Source organism: Aquarana catesbeiana, linkage group LG09 (assembly GCF_042186555.1).
Source record: "Aquarana catesbeiana isolate 2022-GZ linkage group LG09, ASM4218655v1, whole genome shotgun sequence".
NCBI classification, from domain to species: Eukaryota; Metazoa; Chordata; class Amphibia; order Anura; family Ranidae; genus Aquarana; species Aquarana catesbeiana.
The window spans coordinates 307433549-307449400 of NC_133332.1; the positions used below are offsets into that span (position 1 = coordinate 307433549).

Consider the following 15852-nt stretch of genomic DNA (forward strand, 5'->3'; position numbering starts at 1 on the left):
TTCTCATCTAACATCAGTACATGACCTCACAAGGTACAAATGACCAAAGACACACTCTTAAATCTTGTGGAAAGCCTTCCCAGAAGAGTGGAGGCTGTTACAGCAAAGAGGCTCATGGTTTTAGAATGTAGTGTTCAACAATCTTACATTTGTGTGATGGTCAGGTGTCCACAAGCATTTGGACATTGTGTGTGTTGCATCCTACATCCAATTTTTTTTTTCTCATGCAAGATACTATTCACACCAACAGGACACTCCGCAAAGTCTTTATTTGGCAACTCAAAGTTGGATTGCTTAAAGAAGAATTCATAAGGATTATGAAAAAGGTCAATGTTTATTTCCCAGTAAGGTTAATGGAACTTATAATCCACTTCCATAATTCGGGACCATATGTAATTAGAAAGGAAGTCGCAATTTTAAATACAGAGTCACCTAAAGGTAAAAAAAAAAAAAGAAAAAATACACAGAATGAAGCTAGCCACCACATGTGGAATCATTTTAAAGTGTGCATATCAAAGCTTTCCATAATTACTAATGATACAAATTCCTCCGGTGCAGAACTTCACCCAGTGCATGCGCAAATCAAACTGTAATACATACTGATTTATACATCCAATATTTCATTTAAAGATGCTGCACCGTAGGAGAGACCAGTAAAAATAAGGCTGAGTAAGTGGTATAGTGTACTAGCATTTAAAGCCCAAATAAAATGTTCACTCTAAATCAGCTAAATACTTTCCAGGTCCATCAAAACAAAAGGTGTTCAAAGTCTTACAATTGGTTCTCTAGCAACAGCCTGAGGAAAAAAGCCTGTTCCCTGCCAGCATGCTGTAGAGAAGGAAGGATCTTTGGTGTATATAAAAAAGCAGTGGTATCTCGGCAGAGGTCTGATATACCCCCACCTCTGGGTCTGAGCTAGATCTCAACATTCCCTAACAGCCATGCTCCCTACTGATTGGGGAGTTGTTCCCGCTGTTACTCAGCATGGGGTGTATATGACCTTGGTGTATATACAGAAGCAGTCGTTTCTCTGCAGAGGTCTGATATACCCCCTTGCTGGGTGATTGCTAGATCTCTCCATTCTGCAAAGGTTATGCTCCATGCTGATTGGCGAGTTCCAGCTGTGACTCAGCATGGGGCATGTCCGGTGCTTTTTTTCAACTGGAACTTGGTGGAACTCAGTTCCACCACCTCTGGCTCAGGCCCTCTGCTCACCACTATCACTTGTAAACACAGAAGTCCGGCTTCTATGTTTACAAGTGACAGCTTGTCTCCTAACGGCCCCCACAGATCTGATGGGCAGCTCTCACTGAGCACAGGATGGGGACAAGGGAGATGCTGGTGCCCGGGGTGCAGTGCAGATCCCGATACCCCCCACTGGATGATCTACCTGCAAGTGAGAGAGGAAGATCCGTGTACAGTGTGTGGGGAGGTTCTAGAGCCAGCTGGGTTCTTTAGCTTAATACAGTAACACAAGTAAGATATGTAGAAGATGGTGGTGCTTTTAAGGAGGGAAGGAGAAGATGGGGCAGTGGACGGGAGGTTGCATGCAGAAGTCAGAGCTGAAGAAGGGTGAAAATGAGATCTGGATAGGAGATGCAGAGGTAAGCTGCTGTGGAAGAAGTCTGAACTTTGCATTCTGTGTGTAGTGCACCCCTGAATTCTGCATTCTGTAGTCCTGGTATTTACTGCTTCCACTGTTAGTGAAATTTGACCACACCGGCTATTTAATGCAGTTTGGAGGGTGTGTGTAATATGTGGGGGGGAGGGTGTCATGGTTGAGTTCCTGCACCCATTTAGTGAGAAAAAAACCTCTGGGCATGTCCGAGCTTGGTGTATATACAGAAGCAGTCGTTTCTCTGCAGAGGTCTGCTATACCCCCTTGCTACCCTGTTTCCCCGAAAACAAGTCCTAGCGTGATTGTCGGTGAGGGCTGCAATATAAGCCTTACCCCCCAAATAAGCCCTATATAAAGTCCTTGTAGGTCTTATTTTCAGGGTAGGTCTTATTTTCGGGGAAACAGGGTAGGTCATTTCTAGATCTCGCTGTTCTGCAAAAGGTCAAGCTCCCTGCTGATTGTCAAGTTCCGGCTGTGACTCAGCATGGAGCGTGTCTAGCCTTTGCAGAGAGACTGCTGCTTCTACACAGAGAAAAAGGGTCCTTCTTTGGAGCATGTTTGCAGGGGACAGGCCTTTCGAGGTGGGCTGTGGCTGCTTTCTAAAGTGAACCAACATGCTGCAGCTAGGGACTCTCTGTGGGGAGGCAGTGGTCTCTCTGCAAAGGTTAGACACAGCTGGAGCTTTCCAATCAGCAGGGAACATGACCTTGACTGATTGAAGAACTCTACCCTGTTTCTCCGAAAATAGGACCTAGTGTGATTGTCGGTGATGGCTGCAATATAAGCCCTACCCCCCAAATAAGCCTTAGTTAAAGTCCTTGTAGGTCTTATTTTCAGGGTAGGGCTTATTTTCGGGGAAACAGGGTAGGGCTTATTTGGGGGTAGGGCTTATATTGCAGCCATCACTGACAATTACGCTAGGTCTTATTTTCGGGGAAACAGGGTAAGCTCTGACTCAGCAGGGGGGGGTAGATCAGACCTCTTCAGGGATACCACTCTTTCCATATATACACTATGGGGGTTGATTTACTTAAAATGGAGAGTGGAAAATCTGGTGCAGCTCTGCATAGAAACCAATTGCTTTCCTTTTTTTTTTTTTTTTTTTTATGTCAAATCCTAATTGGACAAAACTGAAGTTAGAAGCTGATTGTAGTAAATTAACCCCCCCAAGTGTCCTTCTCTACACCATGCTGACAGGGGGACAGGCTTTTCTACTCAAGCTGTGGCTGCTTTCTAAGGTCACTTTCAGACTTTGCACACCTGCAATAGATTTACCTGGATTCATTTGGGCTTTAAATCCAATTCTTGGCACAGAAAAAAAAATAAAATTTCGTCTCTAACAGAGTCCTCCTTTGCTGCATACAGTGGTAATGGTTGACCTTTTTTAAGACAGGAAAATATATCAATTTAAATATATAATTTATTATTTTTTCCTATTAAAGGTGCATGGCCACCCATAGCCTTTCCTTTATATGGTTTTTATCCTCGCTCCTCCCGTTGTTGTTAGATAGGCATCTCCACCAAAATCAAAAGGTTATATGAAGACTCCAAGGTAAGACACACACGGGTCGTTTGCTGCAGACAAGGGACGTGTGAAAGTGGCCTTCAACTCCATGTCGCTTGGGCAGATCTGAGAAAATACAATGCCGGGGTGGGGGGGAGGCTTCGGTGGCATGAAGCGAGGCACTTCTCTTCACAGTAATATGAAGGTGTCAAAAACACCATAAAGTGATACTGAGTATGGCTTCACAGGATCCAAAAGTTCATGTTACATGAGGATGCGGGTTTAGTTGAACAATATAGAGTCTGGATCTTGGTTGGCCATCTGTGCTATATGCTTCAGGACGTCCTTCTTTGTGATAATTCCCAGCAGTCTCCTGGAATAGAAATCAAAAAGGCCAGTTAAAATCCGCGTACAGTGCCTTGAAAAAGTATTCATACCCCATGAAATTTCCCACGTTTTGTCATGTTACAACCAAAAAATCGTAAATGTATTTTATTGGGATTTTACGTGATGGACCAACACAAAGTGGCACATAATTGTGAAGTGGAAGGAAAATGATGAATGGTTTTCTAAATTTTTTACAAATATGTGAAAAGTGTGGTGTGTGCATTTATATTCAGCCCCCCTTTACTCCGATACCCCTAACTAAAAAAAAAAAAAAAAAAAAAAAAAAAAAAAAAAAAAAAAAAAAGGTGTATAAAATTAGAGTTCCATCCAAATGAAATCTCCCTAATGGGACACAGACAGCATTGCCTACCGGGCCAATTCTGACACTTCTCTCATATATGTAAAAATCTGTGTTTTTTACTAGAAAATCACATATTATATTATATATTATATTATAATTTATTATATTATATTATATTATATATTATATTATATTATATTACTGATATTTGTGCAACGATTTTTTCAAACACAATTTTTTAGGAAAAAATACATTTAAATGAATAAAAAAAACAAAAAAAAAAAAACCACACAATATAAAAAGCAATTTGTAAAATATGAAAGATGATGTTACTCCGAGTAAATAGATACCCAACATGTCACGCTTTAAAATTGCGCCCACTCGTGGAATGGTGCCAAATGACGGTACTTAAAAAAATCTCCATGGGCATCGCTTTCAAAATTTCTACAGGTTACCCGTTTAGTGTTACAGAGGAGGTCCAGTGTTAGAATTATTGCTCTCCCTCTAATGTTTGCGGCGATACCTCACATGTGTGGCTTGAACACCGTTTACATATGTGGGCGCGACTTACGTATGCGTTCACCACCGCACGCGAGCATGGAGGCTTTTTTCTTCTTATTATTTTATTCCATCTTTTATTTTTACACTGTCCGTTTAATTTCATTGATTTTTTTTTTTAGCACTTTTATTGCTTTCACATAAAATATACATCAGGAATATTGAGAGGAAGCAGATCAAAATCTGTCCCTCAAAAACGATTGGGATTTTTAAGGATGCATATTTCTGTCCTGAGGTAAGCACAACCACAAAGGATAAGTCAAAAAATATATATCATTTATTACAAAATATACAATTTAAAACAGTCTTAGTCATGAAACAAATGACCAAGATAATACTCATTTTCAAAGAGCTTCAACAGATGCTTGTGTGTATTGGGTATCCGACGCGTTTCGCAGTGTAGATTACTGCTTCTTCGGGGCTGTTCCCCATGCATCTGCATAGTCCAAGTTACAGAAAAATATGACATTAGTATCAAAAAAGTATACACAATAATTTTACAGAAGTATAATACAGGCATACCCCACTTTTAAGTACACAATGGGGTTTATTTACTAAAGCTGGAAAGTGCAAAATCAGGCTCACTTCTGCATAGAAACCAATGAGCTTCCAGGTTTTATTACCAAAGCTTAATTGAACAAGCTGAGGTTAGAAGCTTATTGGTTTCTATGCAGAAGTGAGCCTGAATTTGCACTTTCCAACTTTAGTAAATAAAGCCCATTGTGTACTTAAAAGTAGGGTATGCCTGTAATATTTTTCATTACGGTGCTCACCATGAAAAATATACTTCTGTAAAATTATTGTTTATACTTTTTTGATACTAATGTTATATTTTTCTGTAACTTGGACTATGCAGATTCACGGGGAACAGCCCCAAAGAAGCAGTAATCTAGACTGTGAAACGCGTCGGCTACCCAATACACACAAGCATCTGTTCAAGCTCTTTGAAAAGGAGTATTATCTTGGTCATTTGTTTCATGACTAAGACTGTTTTAAATTGTATATTTTGTAATAAATAATATATATTTTTTGACTTATCCTTTGTGGTTGTGCTTTTTCCTCATGACAGAAATATGCATCCTTAAAAATCCCAATCGTTTTTGGAGGGACAGATTTTGATCTGCTTCCTCTCAATATTCCTCTTTTTTTACTTACTTCACATCAGGGATGTGGACGCAATATTCTGTCACTAGAACCTGTCCAAAAATACTTTCAAGAAATAAACGTCATTTGCGATAGCAATACAGCATGACAGGTCCTCTTTATGGAGAGATCTGGGGTCTATAAGACCTCAAATCTCTCTACTTTTTAGCAAAAGATCAAATAAACATTTTTTTTTAACTTGCTTTAAAAAAAAACGTTGCTGCAGCCATAACAAAGATATTCCACTTCCCGACCAGGATGTCATTTGTCTATGGCAAGTGGGTAAAAGGACAGAGGATATAATATTCCCTAAAAAATAAAAGGGGGTTGGGCTATTCCTACTATGACATAACTCACCCATTACTATGACATAACTCGCCCATTACTATGACATAACTCACCCATTATGCGTCACCAGACACTGACGCAATCCCAACTTGCGGAAAATGTCCACCACGATTTCCATTGGCGTCTGGTCAGTGATGGTGAAAGGACTGAGGTCCATAATGGCACGGAGTTTTAGGCTAGGGGGTGACGTGGGGGGTTGGGGAGGGGTGTGTTCAGTGAAGTATATCCGCGACGTACTCACTATTCCTTCTTGTTTCTTCCTGGCACTCTCTGCGAAGTAAAAGAAGGAACATTTTACATTAGACTTGTCTGTGCTGACTGTGAACTTCCCCTTCAGTCTTGCCCAGTTGTAGAGGCTCCTTTCCTGTACTGAAGTTACTCTGAATTCACTGCACACTGTTAGCTTCTCGCAATATGCATCAAAAGCTGCAGCTGTAAATCTCAAGCCTGGATGGACATAAATTCTTTGGCAGGTAAAACAGCTCCCTTATATAGTGCCTTGAAAAAGTATTCATACCCCTTGACATTTTCCACATTTTGTCATGTTACAACCAAAAACGTAAAATGAATTTTATTGGGATTTTATGTGATAGACCAACACAAAGTGGCTCATAATTGTGAAGTGGAAGGAAAATGATAAATGGTTTTCAACATTTTTTACAAATAAATATGTGAAAAGTGTGGCATGCATTTGTATTCAGCCCCCTTTACTCTGATACCCCTAACTAGAATCTAGTGGAACCAATTGCCTTCAGAAGTCACCTAATTAGTAAATAGAGTCCACCTATGTATAATTTAATCTCAGTATAAATACAGCTGTTCTGGGAAGCCCTCAGAGGTTTGTTAAAGAAGAAAGTGAACAAACATCATGAAGGCCAAGGAACACACCAGACAGGTCAGGGATAAAGTTGTGGAGAAGTATAAAGCAGGGTTAGGTTATAAAAAAATATCTCAAGCTTTGAACATCTCACGGAGCTCTGTTCAATCCATCATCCGAAAATGGAGAGAGTATGGCACAACCGCAAACCTACCAAAACATGGCCGTCCACCTAAACTGACAGGCCGGGCAAGGAGAGCATTAATCAGAGAAGAGCCAAGAGGTCCATGGTAACTCTGGAGCTGCAGAGATCCACAGCTCAGGTGGGAGAATCTGTCCACAGGACAACTATTAGTCCTGTACTCCACAAATCTGACCTTTATGGAAGAGTGGCAAGAAGAAAGACATTGTTGAAAGAAAGTGATAAGAAGTCCTGTTTGCAGTTTGCCAAAAGCTATGTGGTGGACACAACAAACACGTAGAAGAAGGTGATCTGGTCAGATGAAACCAAAATTAAACTTTTTGGCCTAAAATCAAAACGCTATGTGTGGCGGAAAACTAACACTGCACATCACCCTGAACACACCATCCCCACCGTGAAACATGGTGGTGGCAGCATGTTGTGGGGATGCTTTTCTTCAGCAGGGACAGGGAAGCTGGTCAGAGTTGATGGGAAGATGGATGGAGCCAAATACAGGGCAATCTTAGAAGAAAACCTGTTAGAGTCTGCAAAAGACTTGAGACTGGGGCGGAGGTTCACCTTCCAGCAGGACAACGACCCGAAACATACAGCCAGATCTACAATGGAATGGTTTGGATCAAAGCATATTCATGTGTTAGAATGGCCCAGTCAAAGTCCAGATCTAAATCCAATTGAGAATCTGTGGCAAGACTTGAAAATTGCTGTTCACAGACGCTCTCCATCCAATCTGACAGAGCTTGAGATATTTTGCAAAGAAGAATGGGCAAAAATGTCCCTCTCTAGATGTGCAAAGCTGGTAGAGACATCCCCAAAAAGACTTGCAGCTGTAACAGTGAAAGGGGATTCTACAAAGTATTGACTCAGGGGGCGCCATACAAATGCACCCCCCACACTTTTCACATATTTATTTGTAAACAAATTTGAAAACCATTTATCATTTTCCTTCCACTTCACAATTATGTGCCACTTTGTGTTGGTCTATCACATAAAATCCCAATAAAATACATTTATGTTTTTGGTTTTTAAATGACAAAATATGGAAAATTTCAAGGGGTATGAATACTTTTTCAAGGCACTGTACATATTTTAAACATTAAAAAAAGTAGTAATACTGCCCACTGAATTTAAAACCCTAATGAAAACCAGCGACTTACCAATGGAGATGATTAGATCTCGTCTTAACACAAAGCCCATAAGCCTTTGAGACTCTCGGGAAACCACAACGGGAAAGCCGCTGTATGTCGTTTCGTTGACAGCCGCCTCGATATCGGCCACCGTCATACTGTCCTGAGTGATGACTGTCAGAGACGGGTCGTTACGCCTTGGACGCATGACATCCATGGCTAATGTCTTATGGCTAAATTCTTCTTTGGCTTCCAGAAAAGGATACCCGTTCAAATGGATGTGGGCATCGTAAATACTTTCTCTTCCCAAGGCATCTGCTACCCATTTACTAGTCATGGCTGCAGCCATTAAAGGCACAATGTATTCCAGTCCACCGGTTAATTCAAACATGATTACTACGAGGGAGACGGTCATGCGTGTGGCTCCTCCTGCAATGGATAAAAGTAGAAGTTGAATGTTAGAAGCTTCTATCACAAATATTCATATAAATAAATAAAAAGCAGCAAAGAAAAAAGGTTCCCTGGAGGAACTTTTGGAACTTAAACACACAAACATTGGCAAAATAGTTCTACTGAGTCCACGCTTCCCTACAAATCAACATGGCAAAAAATGTGATTCCTAGGCGTCAGTGGACTTCAACTTTTTTTTTTTTAATTCTACCCCCATGCACATTTTAGATACTCACCCATGAAGCAGATCCAGTGTTGTCCCGCTGAGATCCTCTCATGCCCTGCCACCACCCTGTTCCGCATCGCCATGTTCTTTCTGACGTCATCAAGCCGTCTCTTCTGGGTTCAGTGGGCAGGCCTCCCAAAGATGCATTGATAGACCCACCCCTTCTCCTTTCCTGAATGACGTGACGTGTATATCCAATTCACTCTTTTGCACAGAGCAGCCCCAATTCTCTTCTCCAAAAGGTTCCCCTGCCAGTGCTCCAGGCCCCACCTTTTTCGGCAGGTGCCCCCATGGAAAGCTACTTTCCATTGAGGCACCGTTGCATTCTGCCTCCCAAGTCCCGTTGATGCCTCCATCGACACAAGAAAGTGTGACTTGGCCCCGCCCCCGGATCCGGTGTCACAGCATTTGATTGACAGAACTAACATGCTGCCCAAGTGAGGAGGAAGACAGCGGCTGGAGATTTGTTGTAGTGTACATCACTACATCGGATCGGGCTCAGATAAGAAAAGGGGGGGTGAGCTGCAGAGAAGGTTTTTCCCCCCTTATGCTTAGATTGCATTAAGGTAAAAAACCTTAATGGAGAAGTCCAGCCTGAGCTCAGTTGGCTGGGCTTCTCCTATGGGTCACAGGAGTGCAATTCGTTTTGCACTCCTGTGACCCGTTTGTCAGCAGAGAGTGGACTGAAGTCCGCTCTCTGCTGACATCAATGGAATCAGTCCAAGCACCGCGTCATCCTGACTCTGGGAGTCTGGATCCGCCAGGTGCCTGGACTGATTGGTCGATCCCCGCCTCTCCACAGCTCAGCACTCCAATGAGCGTGGAGGAGCAGAGCAGGAAAGATGCTTACTGACAGGCAGCAGCTCTCCGCTCTGGGAGGTGAAAGAACCAAGCTATCAGCGATGTTCGATGGCTCGGTTCTCAGTGAAGAGGTGGCGGGGGACAGATGCAGAATCTGATGGTCTGATGCTGCATCCACCTAGGTAAGTATGAATCTACAAAAAAACAACAACCCATACTTCTCTTTTAAGGCTTTAGAACATTTTAAAGAGGGTAAAGATTCACTATAAAGAATAGGTTGACCACTTAAGTGAAGCTCTGGTCAAAATGACCTTTAAAACAAGTCCTCCCTGACTTCTGCAGTTGCAGGCATTGTGGAGCAATTCATTCTCAACTGCCACTGCTTCACCCTGAGCGACTCAGCAGCTCAGCTCACCCTGCTCCCCATTCCATGCAGCGACTCAGCTCACCCTGCTCCCCATTCCCAGCAGCGACTCAGCTCACCCTGCTCCCCATTCCCAGCAGCGACTCAGCAGCTCAGTTCACCCTGCACCCCATTCCCAGCAGCGACTCAGCAGCTCAGCTCACCCTGCTCCCCATTTCCAGCAGCGACTCAGCAGCTCAGCTCACCCTGCACCCCATTCCCAGCAGTGACTCAGCAGCTCAGCTCACCCTGCTCCCCATTTCCAGCAGCTCAGCTCACCCTGCACCCCATTCCCAGCAGCGACTCAGCAGCTCAGCTCACCCTGCTCCCAATTTCCAGCAGCGACTCAGCAGCTCAGTTCACCCTGCACCTCATTCCCAGCAGCGACTCAGCGGCTCAGCTCACCCTGCTCCCCATTTCCAGCAGCGACTCAGCAGCTCAGCTCACCCTGCACCCCATTCCCAGCAGCGACTCAGCAGCTCAGCTCACCCTGCTCCCCATTTCCAGCAGCGACTCAGCAGCTCAGCTCACCCTTCTCCCCATTTCCAGCAGCGACTCAGCAGCTCAGCTCACCCTGCTCCCCATTCCATGCAGCGACTCAGCATCTCAGTTCTCCCTGCTCCCCATTCCCAGCAGCGACTCAGCAGCTCAGCTCACCCTGCTCCCCATTCCCAGCAGCGACTCAGTAGCTCAGCTCACCCTGCTCCCCATTCCCAGCAGCGCCTCAGCAGCTCAGCTCACCCTGCTTCCTATTCCCAGCAGCGACTCAGCAGCTCAGCTCACCCTGCTCCCCATTCCCAGCAGCACCTCAGCAGCTCAGCTCACCCTGCTCCCCATTGCCAGCAGCGACTCAGTAGCTCAGCTCACCCTGCTCCCCATTCCCAGCAGCTCAGCTCATCCTACTCCCAACTCCCAGCAGCTCAGCTCATCCTACTCCAAACTCCCAGCAGAGACTCAGCTCTGTTCTGAGGGGCATAGATCTGAGACTTCCAGGTAGTGCCAGAGCTTGCTGCCACGTCCCCCACTTGCATTCCAATAGGCACACTATGATAGGCTAACCATTGGGAATGTGCAGAAGGCAAGAAGGGGTGGGGGGCAAGATTCAGTACTATGAAGAAGTGCCTACCAGAATGGCCATATCTGCAGCCTTCTTGAACCTACCTTACATACCTGCAGAAGTTTTATGATGCTTCTTCCTTTAAATTTGGTGGCAAAACAAACTTACAACCAGTTAATACTCTTTGCAACACTCCCAGTAGGACCAATAGGGAAAGAACAGTACTTACCTAGGCAAGCAGCTGCTCCCACCATGGCGTATAGTCCCGGAGTAATGCAGTCGGCTCCTTGGCTACACCATCCCTTGAAGAGGAACCAATCACGGTGGTGGAACGCCAGCTGCTCCATACTGACCCCCATGATTCTTCCCATTATGGCCCCTACAGCCATACTCGGGATGAAGAGACCTGAAGGCACCTACATACAAAGAAATCGATGATGTAACCCCATATCATTTTACAAACAGTTCTAAAGAGAACACAAAGCAGGTTCATCTGATCACCGCTAGTAGAAAGCTTCAGTCTAGTCAACAAATGACCCCTTACCACCAGAACAGATACCTGCGGTAAGTAATAGAATAAACCACCAGTACAGTTCTATGGAGAGAGGGGAAGGAGGAGAGCTTTACAATGTCATTAAGTATAGGGAGCTATTACACTTCTCTGAGCACTGACAGCAGTCAGAAGACAATAACTAGTAGTAGCTGGTCAAATTCAACTAGACTTGATCTGAAATTAGGAAGATATTTTATAGCTTATCCAAGTGTCTTGCTCAGTTCTAGCGGGTAGTTGGGCGCTTTTCTACTGGAACGCCATTTATAAATGGCACTCTAATTAGAACTTGTGCGTGTGGCAGATGAGTACGCTATACCTGTGATAGCATTTTTATTAGAGAGGTAAACTGTAAAGAGCCTTTTAGAGCAGCTCTGTACCTTGTGATTGTTGTGAACCAGCCACATTGATGACAAATAAAAACAATAAAATGTCAATAATTCTTCCCCTTACACATCTGCTGCAGTTCGCTTCACCGCCAATCCTTCAGTGCAAGTAACACTGCTCCCACTAACAACAAAGGGGGCACACTGAGCAGGAAGGGGGCTTACTGGGCTACACATTGGCTTTGAGGTTAGCATTTCTACCTATCAGCATTAGGGTCATGGGTTCAACCACCATCAGGAGACCCGGTGAAGAAGCAGGCTGGGGCTTAAGACTCTGCACCCTGGAGAACCCCCGGGTTGGCGTTCTACAAGGGCTCACTACCACTGAATCCTGACAGTTTTGTGTGAGTTTCTTCTGGGTACTCCGGTTTACCCCCTCACTCCTAAGACATGCTGGTAGGTCACATGATTCGTGTCTAACCTGGCTCCAAGTATGTTTGAATGGGAGTTGGGGACCTTAGATTGTAAGTACCACGAGGGGAGGAACTGATGTGAATGTTCAGTATGTAAAGCCCTGCATAAATTATCAGCATTATATAAATACTGTACAATAAATACTAACCACCAATGTTATTGGGCACTCACCAAAGATCACCAGCATTTAGAGGGGGCACACACCTCCGACCAACATTAATATTACCTGATTTGTGCAAAGAAGGGGAAGGGTGGATAGGGTGGCAACTTGTCAAGGAGAGCAAAGATTCGCATTAAAGCGAAGCTCCACCCAAAAGTTCTCCCCTGCCACTACCACATTTGGCAGTTTTTTGGGGGGGCGGGGGGGAGCGTGTACCCGCTTCCTGCTTGGATTGGCACGGTGATCTGAGCCAGAAGTCCCCCTTTCCCCCGCAGTCTTCCGGGAAACATCACAGGTCCCCCAATACAGCGGGACCATCCACAAGGCGCATCACGGTTCGGCCACGTGCAGAAGGAGACCGGCTGTGAAGCCGCAAGTCTTCACTTCCTATTAACCTTACTTGCTACGCTGACGCCTGCGATTGAAGAATCGGCTCGGGTGAGGACATCGCTGAATCCCTGGGACAGGTAAGTGTCCTTCTATTAAAAGTCAGCCGCTACAGTATTTGTAGTGGCTGAATTTAAAATTTTTTAAGGGGAGCCGGACAGCCGTATTGTATACTCGATGTCTTAAAATAAACAATTTTGAAAGTGTATGTACCGTCCTGAGAGTAATAAATGTGAAATATCACTACAGGAACAAGGCAAAAGAAAGAGAATAATGCTGGGACATGATTTAGAGGAGGGGGGGGGGGGGCCCAGGGCAAATTTGGTTAATACCTGTCCATATGCTCTAAATGCTAATTAGTGAGGGTTCCAATTAACCTTTCTGTTCAGTTCAGGGTTCCTCTAACCCAGTGATGGAGAACCTTGGCACCCCAGAGGTTTTGGAACTACATTTCCCATGCAGTCTGCAGTGTAGTTGAGCATCGTGGGAAATGTAATTCCAAAACATCTGGGGTGCCGAGGTTTGCCATCACTACTTTAACCCCTTCAATACAGGGCATTTTCACCCCCTTCCTGCCCAGGCCAGCTTTTAGTGATGTCGCACTTTGAAGGACAATTGCGCGGTCATGCAATGCTGTACCCAAATAAAATTTTTTTAAATTTTGTTCACACAAATAGAGCCTTCTTTTGGTGGTATTTAATCACCACTAGGGGTTTATCTTTTTGCTAAATAACCAACAAAAAAAAAAAAGACAGAAAATTTTGAAACCCCCCCCAAAAAACAAGGTTTTTCATCATTTCTGTTATAAAATTTTACAAAGTTGATCAGGTTGAAAAAAAGACATGAGTCTATCTAGTTCAACCAATAAAAAAAACAAAAAACCCCCAGCAAAGCATGATCCAATTTGCTGCAACAGGGAAAAAAATTCCTTCTTGATCCCCCGAGAGGCAATCGGATTTTCCCTGGATCAACTTTACCTATAAATATTAGTATCCAGTTATATTATATATATATATATATATATATATATATTTATGCATATACATATTTAAAGCAATCTACTGAGCTGGCCAGAACCACCTCTGGAGGGAGTCTATTCCACATCTCTTACTGTGAAGAAACCTTTCGGTATTTGAAGATTAAAACTTTTTTCTTCTAGACGTAAAGAGTGCCCCCTTGTGATGACCTTAACTTGAATAACTCAACACCAAGTTCACTATATGGACACCTTATGTATTTGTACATGTTGACCATATCCCCCCCTTAATCTCCTCTTCTGAAGAGAGAATAAATTCAGTTCCTCTAATCTTTCCTCATAGCTGAGCTCCTCCATGCCTCTTATCAGTTTGGTTGCCCTTCTCTGCATTTTCTCCAGTTCCCCGAAAACTGAACTACATATTCCAGATGAGGTCTTACTCATGATTTGTACAGGGGGGGCAAAATGATATCTCTCTCTCTCTCTCTCTGGAGTCCATACCTCTCAATACAAGAAAGGACTTTGCTCGCTTTGGAAACCGCAGCTTGGCATTGCATGTTATTATTGAGCTTATGATGAACCAAAACCCCCAGATCCTTCTCCACCATTGATTCCCCCAGTTGTACTCCCCCTAGTATGTATGATGCATATTCTTAGCCCCCCAAGTGCAGAACTTTACATTTTTCAACATTAAACCTCATTTGAAACTTAGTTGCCCAATTAGACAGAGCATTGAGGTCGGCTTGTAAATTGGAGACATCCTGTAAGGACGTTATTCCAATGCATAGCTTGGTGTCATCTGCAAAGACTGAAATGTTACTTTTAATCCCAGACCCTATATCATTTATAAAGATATTAAAAAGTAAGTTTCCCAGCAGTGAACCTTGGGGTACACCACTGATATAACCTTAGACCATTCAGAGTAAAAGTCATTAACCACTACTCTCTGAATTCTGTCTTTTAGCCAGTTTTCTATACATTTACAAACGGATCTTTCCAGACCTGTACACTTTATCTTACACCTGAGCCGTGTGTGGGGAACTGTGTCAAACGCTTTTACAAAATCCAAAATATATCACGTCCCCAGCCACCCCTCTGTCCAAGTATACCAGATCCACAGCCACCCCTCTGTCCAAGTATATAACGTCCACAGCCACCCCTCTGTCCAAGTATATAACATCGACAGCCACCCCTCTGTCCAAGTATATAACATCGACAGCCACCCCTCTGTCCAAGTATATAACATCGACAGCCACCCCTCTGTCCAAGTATATAACATTGACAGTCACCCCTCTGTCCAAGTGTAAAACGTCCACAGCCACCCCTCTGCCCAAGTATACCAGATCCACAGTCACCCCTCTGTCCAAGTATACCAGAACTACAGTCACCCCTCTGTCCAAGTATACCAGAACTACAGTCACCCCTCTGTCCAAGTATATAACGTCCACAGCCACCCCTCTGTCCAAGTATATAACCTCCACAGCCACCCATCTGTCCAAGTATATAACGTCCACAGCCACCCCTCTGTCCAAGTATATAACGTCCACAGCCACCCCTCTGTCCAAATATACCAGATCCACAGTCACCCCTCTGTCCAAGTATATCAACTCCACAGCCACCCCTCTGTCCAAGTATATAACGTTCCCAGTCACCCCTCTGTCCAAGTATAAAACATCCACAGCCACCCCTCTGTCCAAGTATATAATGTCCACAGCCACCCCTCTGTCCAAGTATATAATGTCCACAGCCACCCCTCTGTCCAAGTATATAATGTCCACAGCCACCCCTCAGTCCAAGTATATAATGTCCACAGCCACCCCTCTGTCCAAGTATATAACGTTCCCAGTCACCCCTCTGCCCAAGTATACCAGATCCACAGTCACCCCTCTGTCCAAGTATAAAACGTCGACACAGCCACCCCTCTGTCCAAGTATATAATGTCCACAGCCACCCCTCTGTCCAAGTATATAACGTCCACAGCCACCCCTCTGTCCAAGTATATAACGTCCACAGTCACCCCTCTGTCCAAATATACCAGAT

General features: G+C 44.0%; 1 protein-coding gene across 3 annotated transcripts in view; it reads right to left on the bottom strand.

The window, feature by feature from the left end:
- Window positions 1-250: 250 nt before the first annotated feature.
- Window positions 251-15852, bottom strand: part of CLCN5 (chloride voltage-gated channel 5) — an 83818-nt gene continuing 68216 nt past the window's right edge. For all 3 annotated transcript variants that reach the window (XM_073600582.1, XM_073600581.1, XM_073600583.1), the window contains 4 exons: window positions 11169-11355; window positions 8033-8431; window positions 5913-6129; window positions 251-3495 (listed from right to left, as the gene is read on the bottom strand). In XM_073600582.1, the coding sequence (XP_073456683.1) occupies window positions 3405-3495; window positions 5913-6129; window positions 8033-8431; window positions 11169-11355 (894 nt within the window). In that variant the 3' untranslated portion in view covers window positions 251-3404. The remainder of the gene's footprint in view (window positions 3496-5912; window positions 6130-8032; window positions 8432-11168; window positions 11356-15852) is intronic.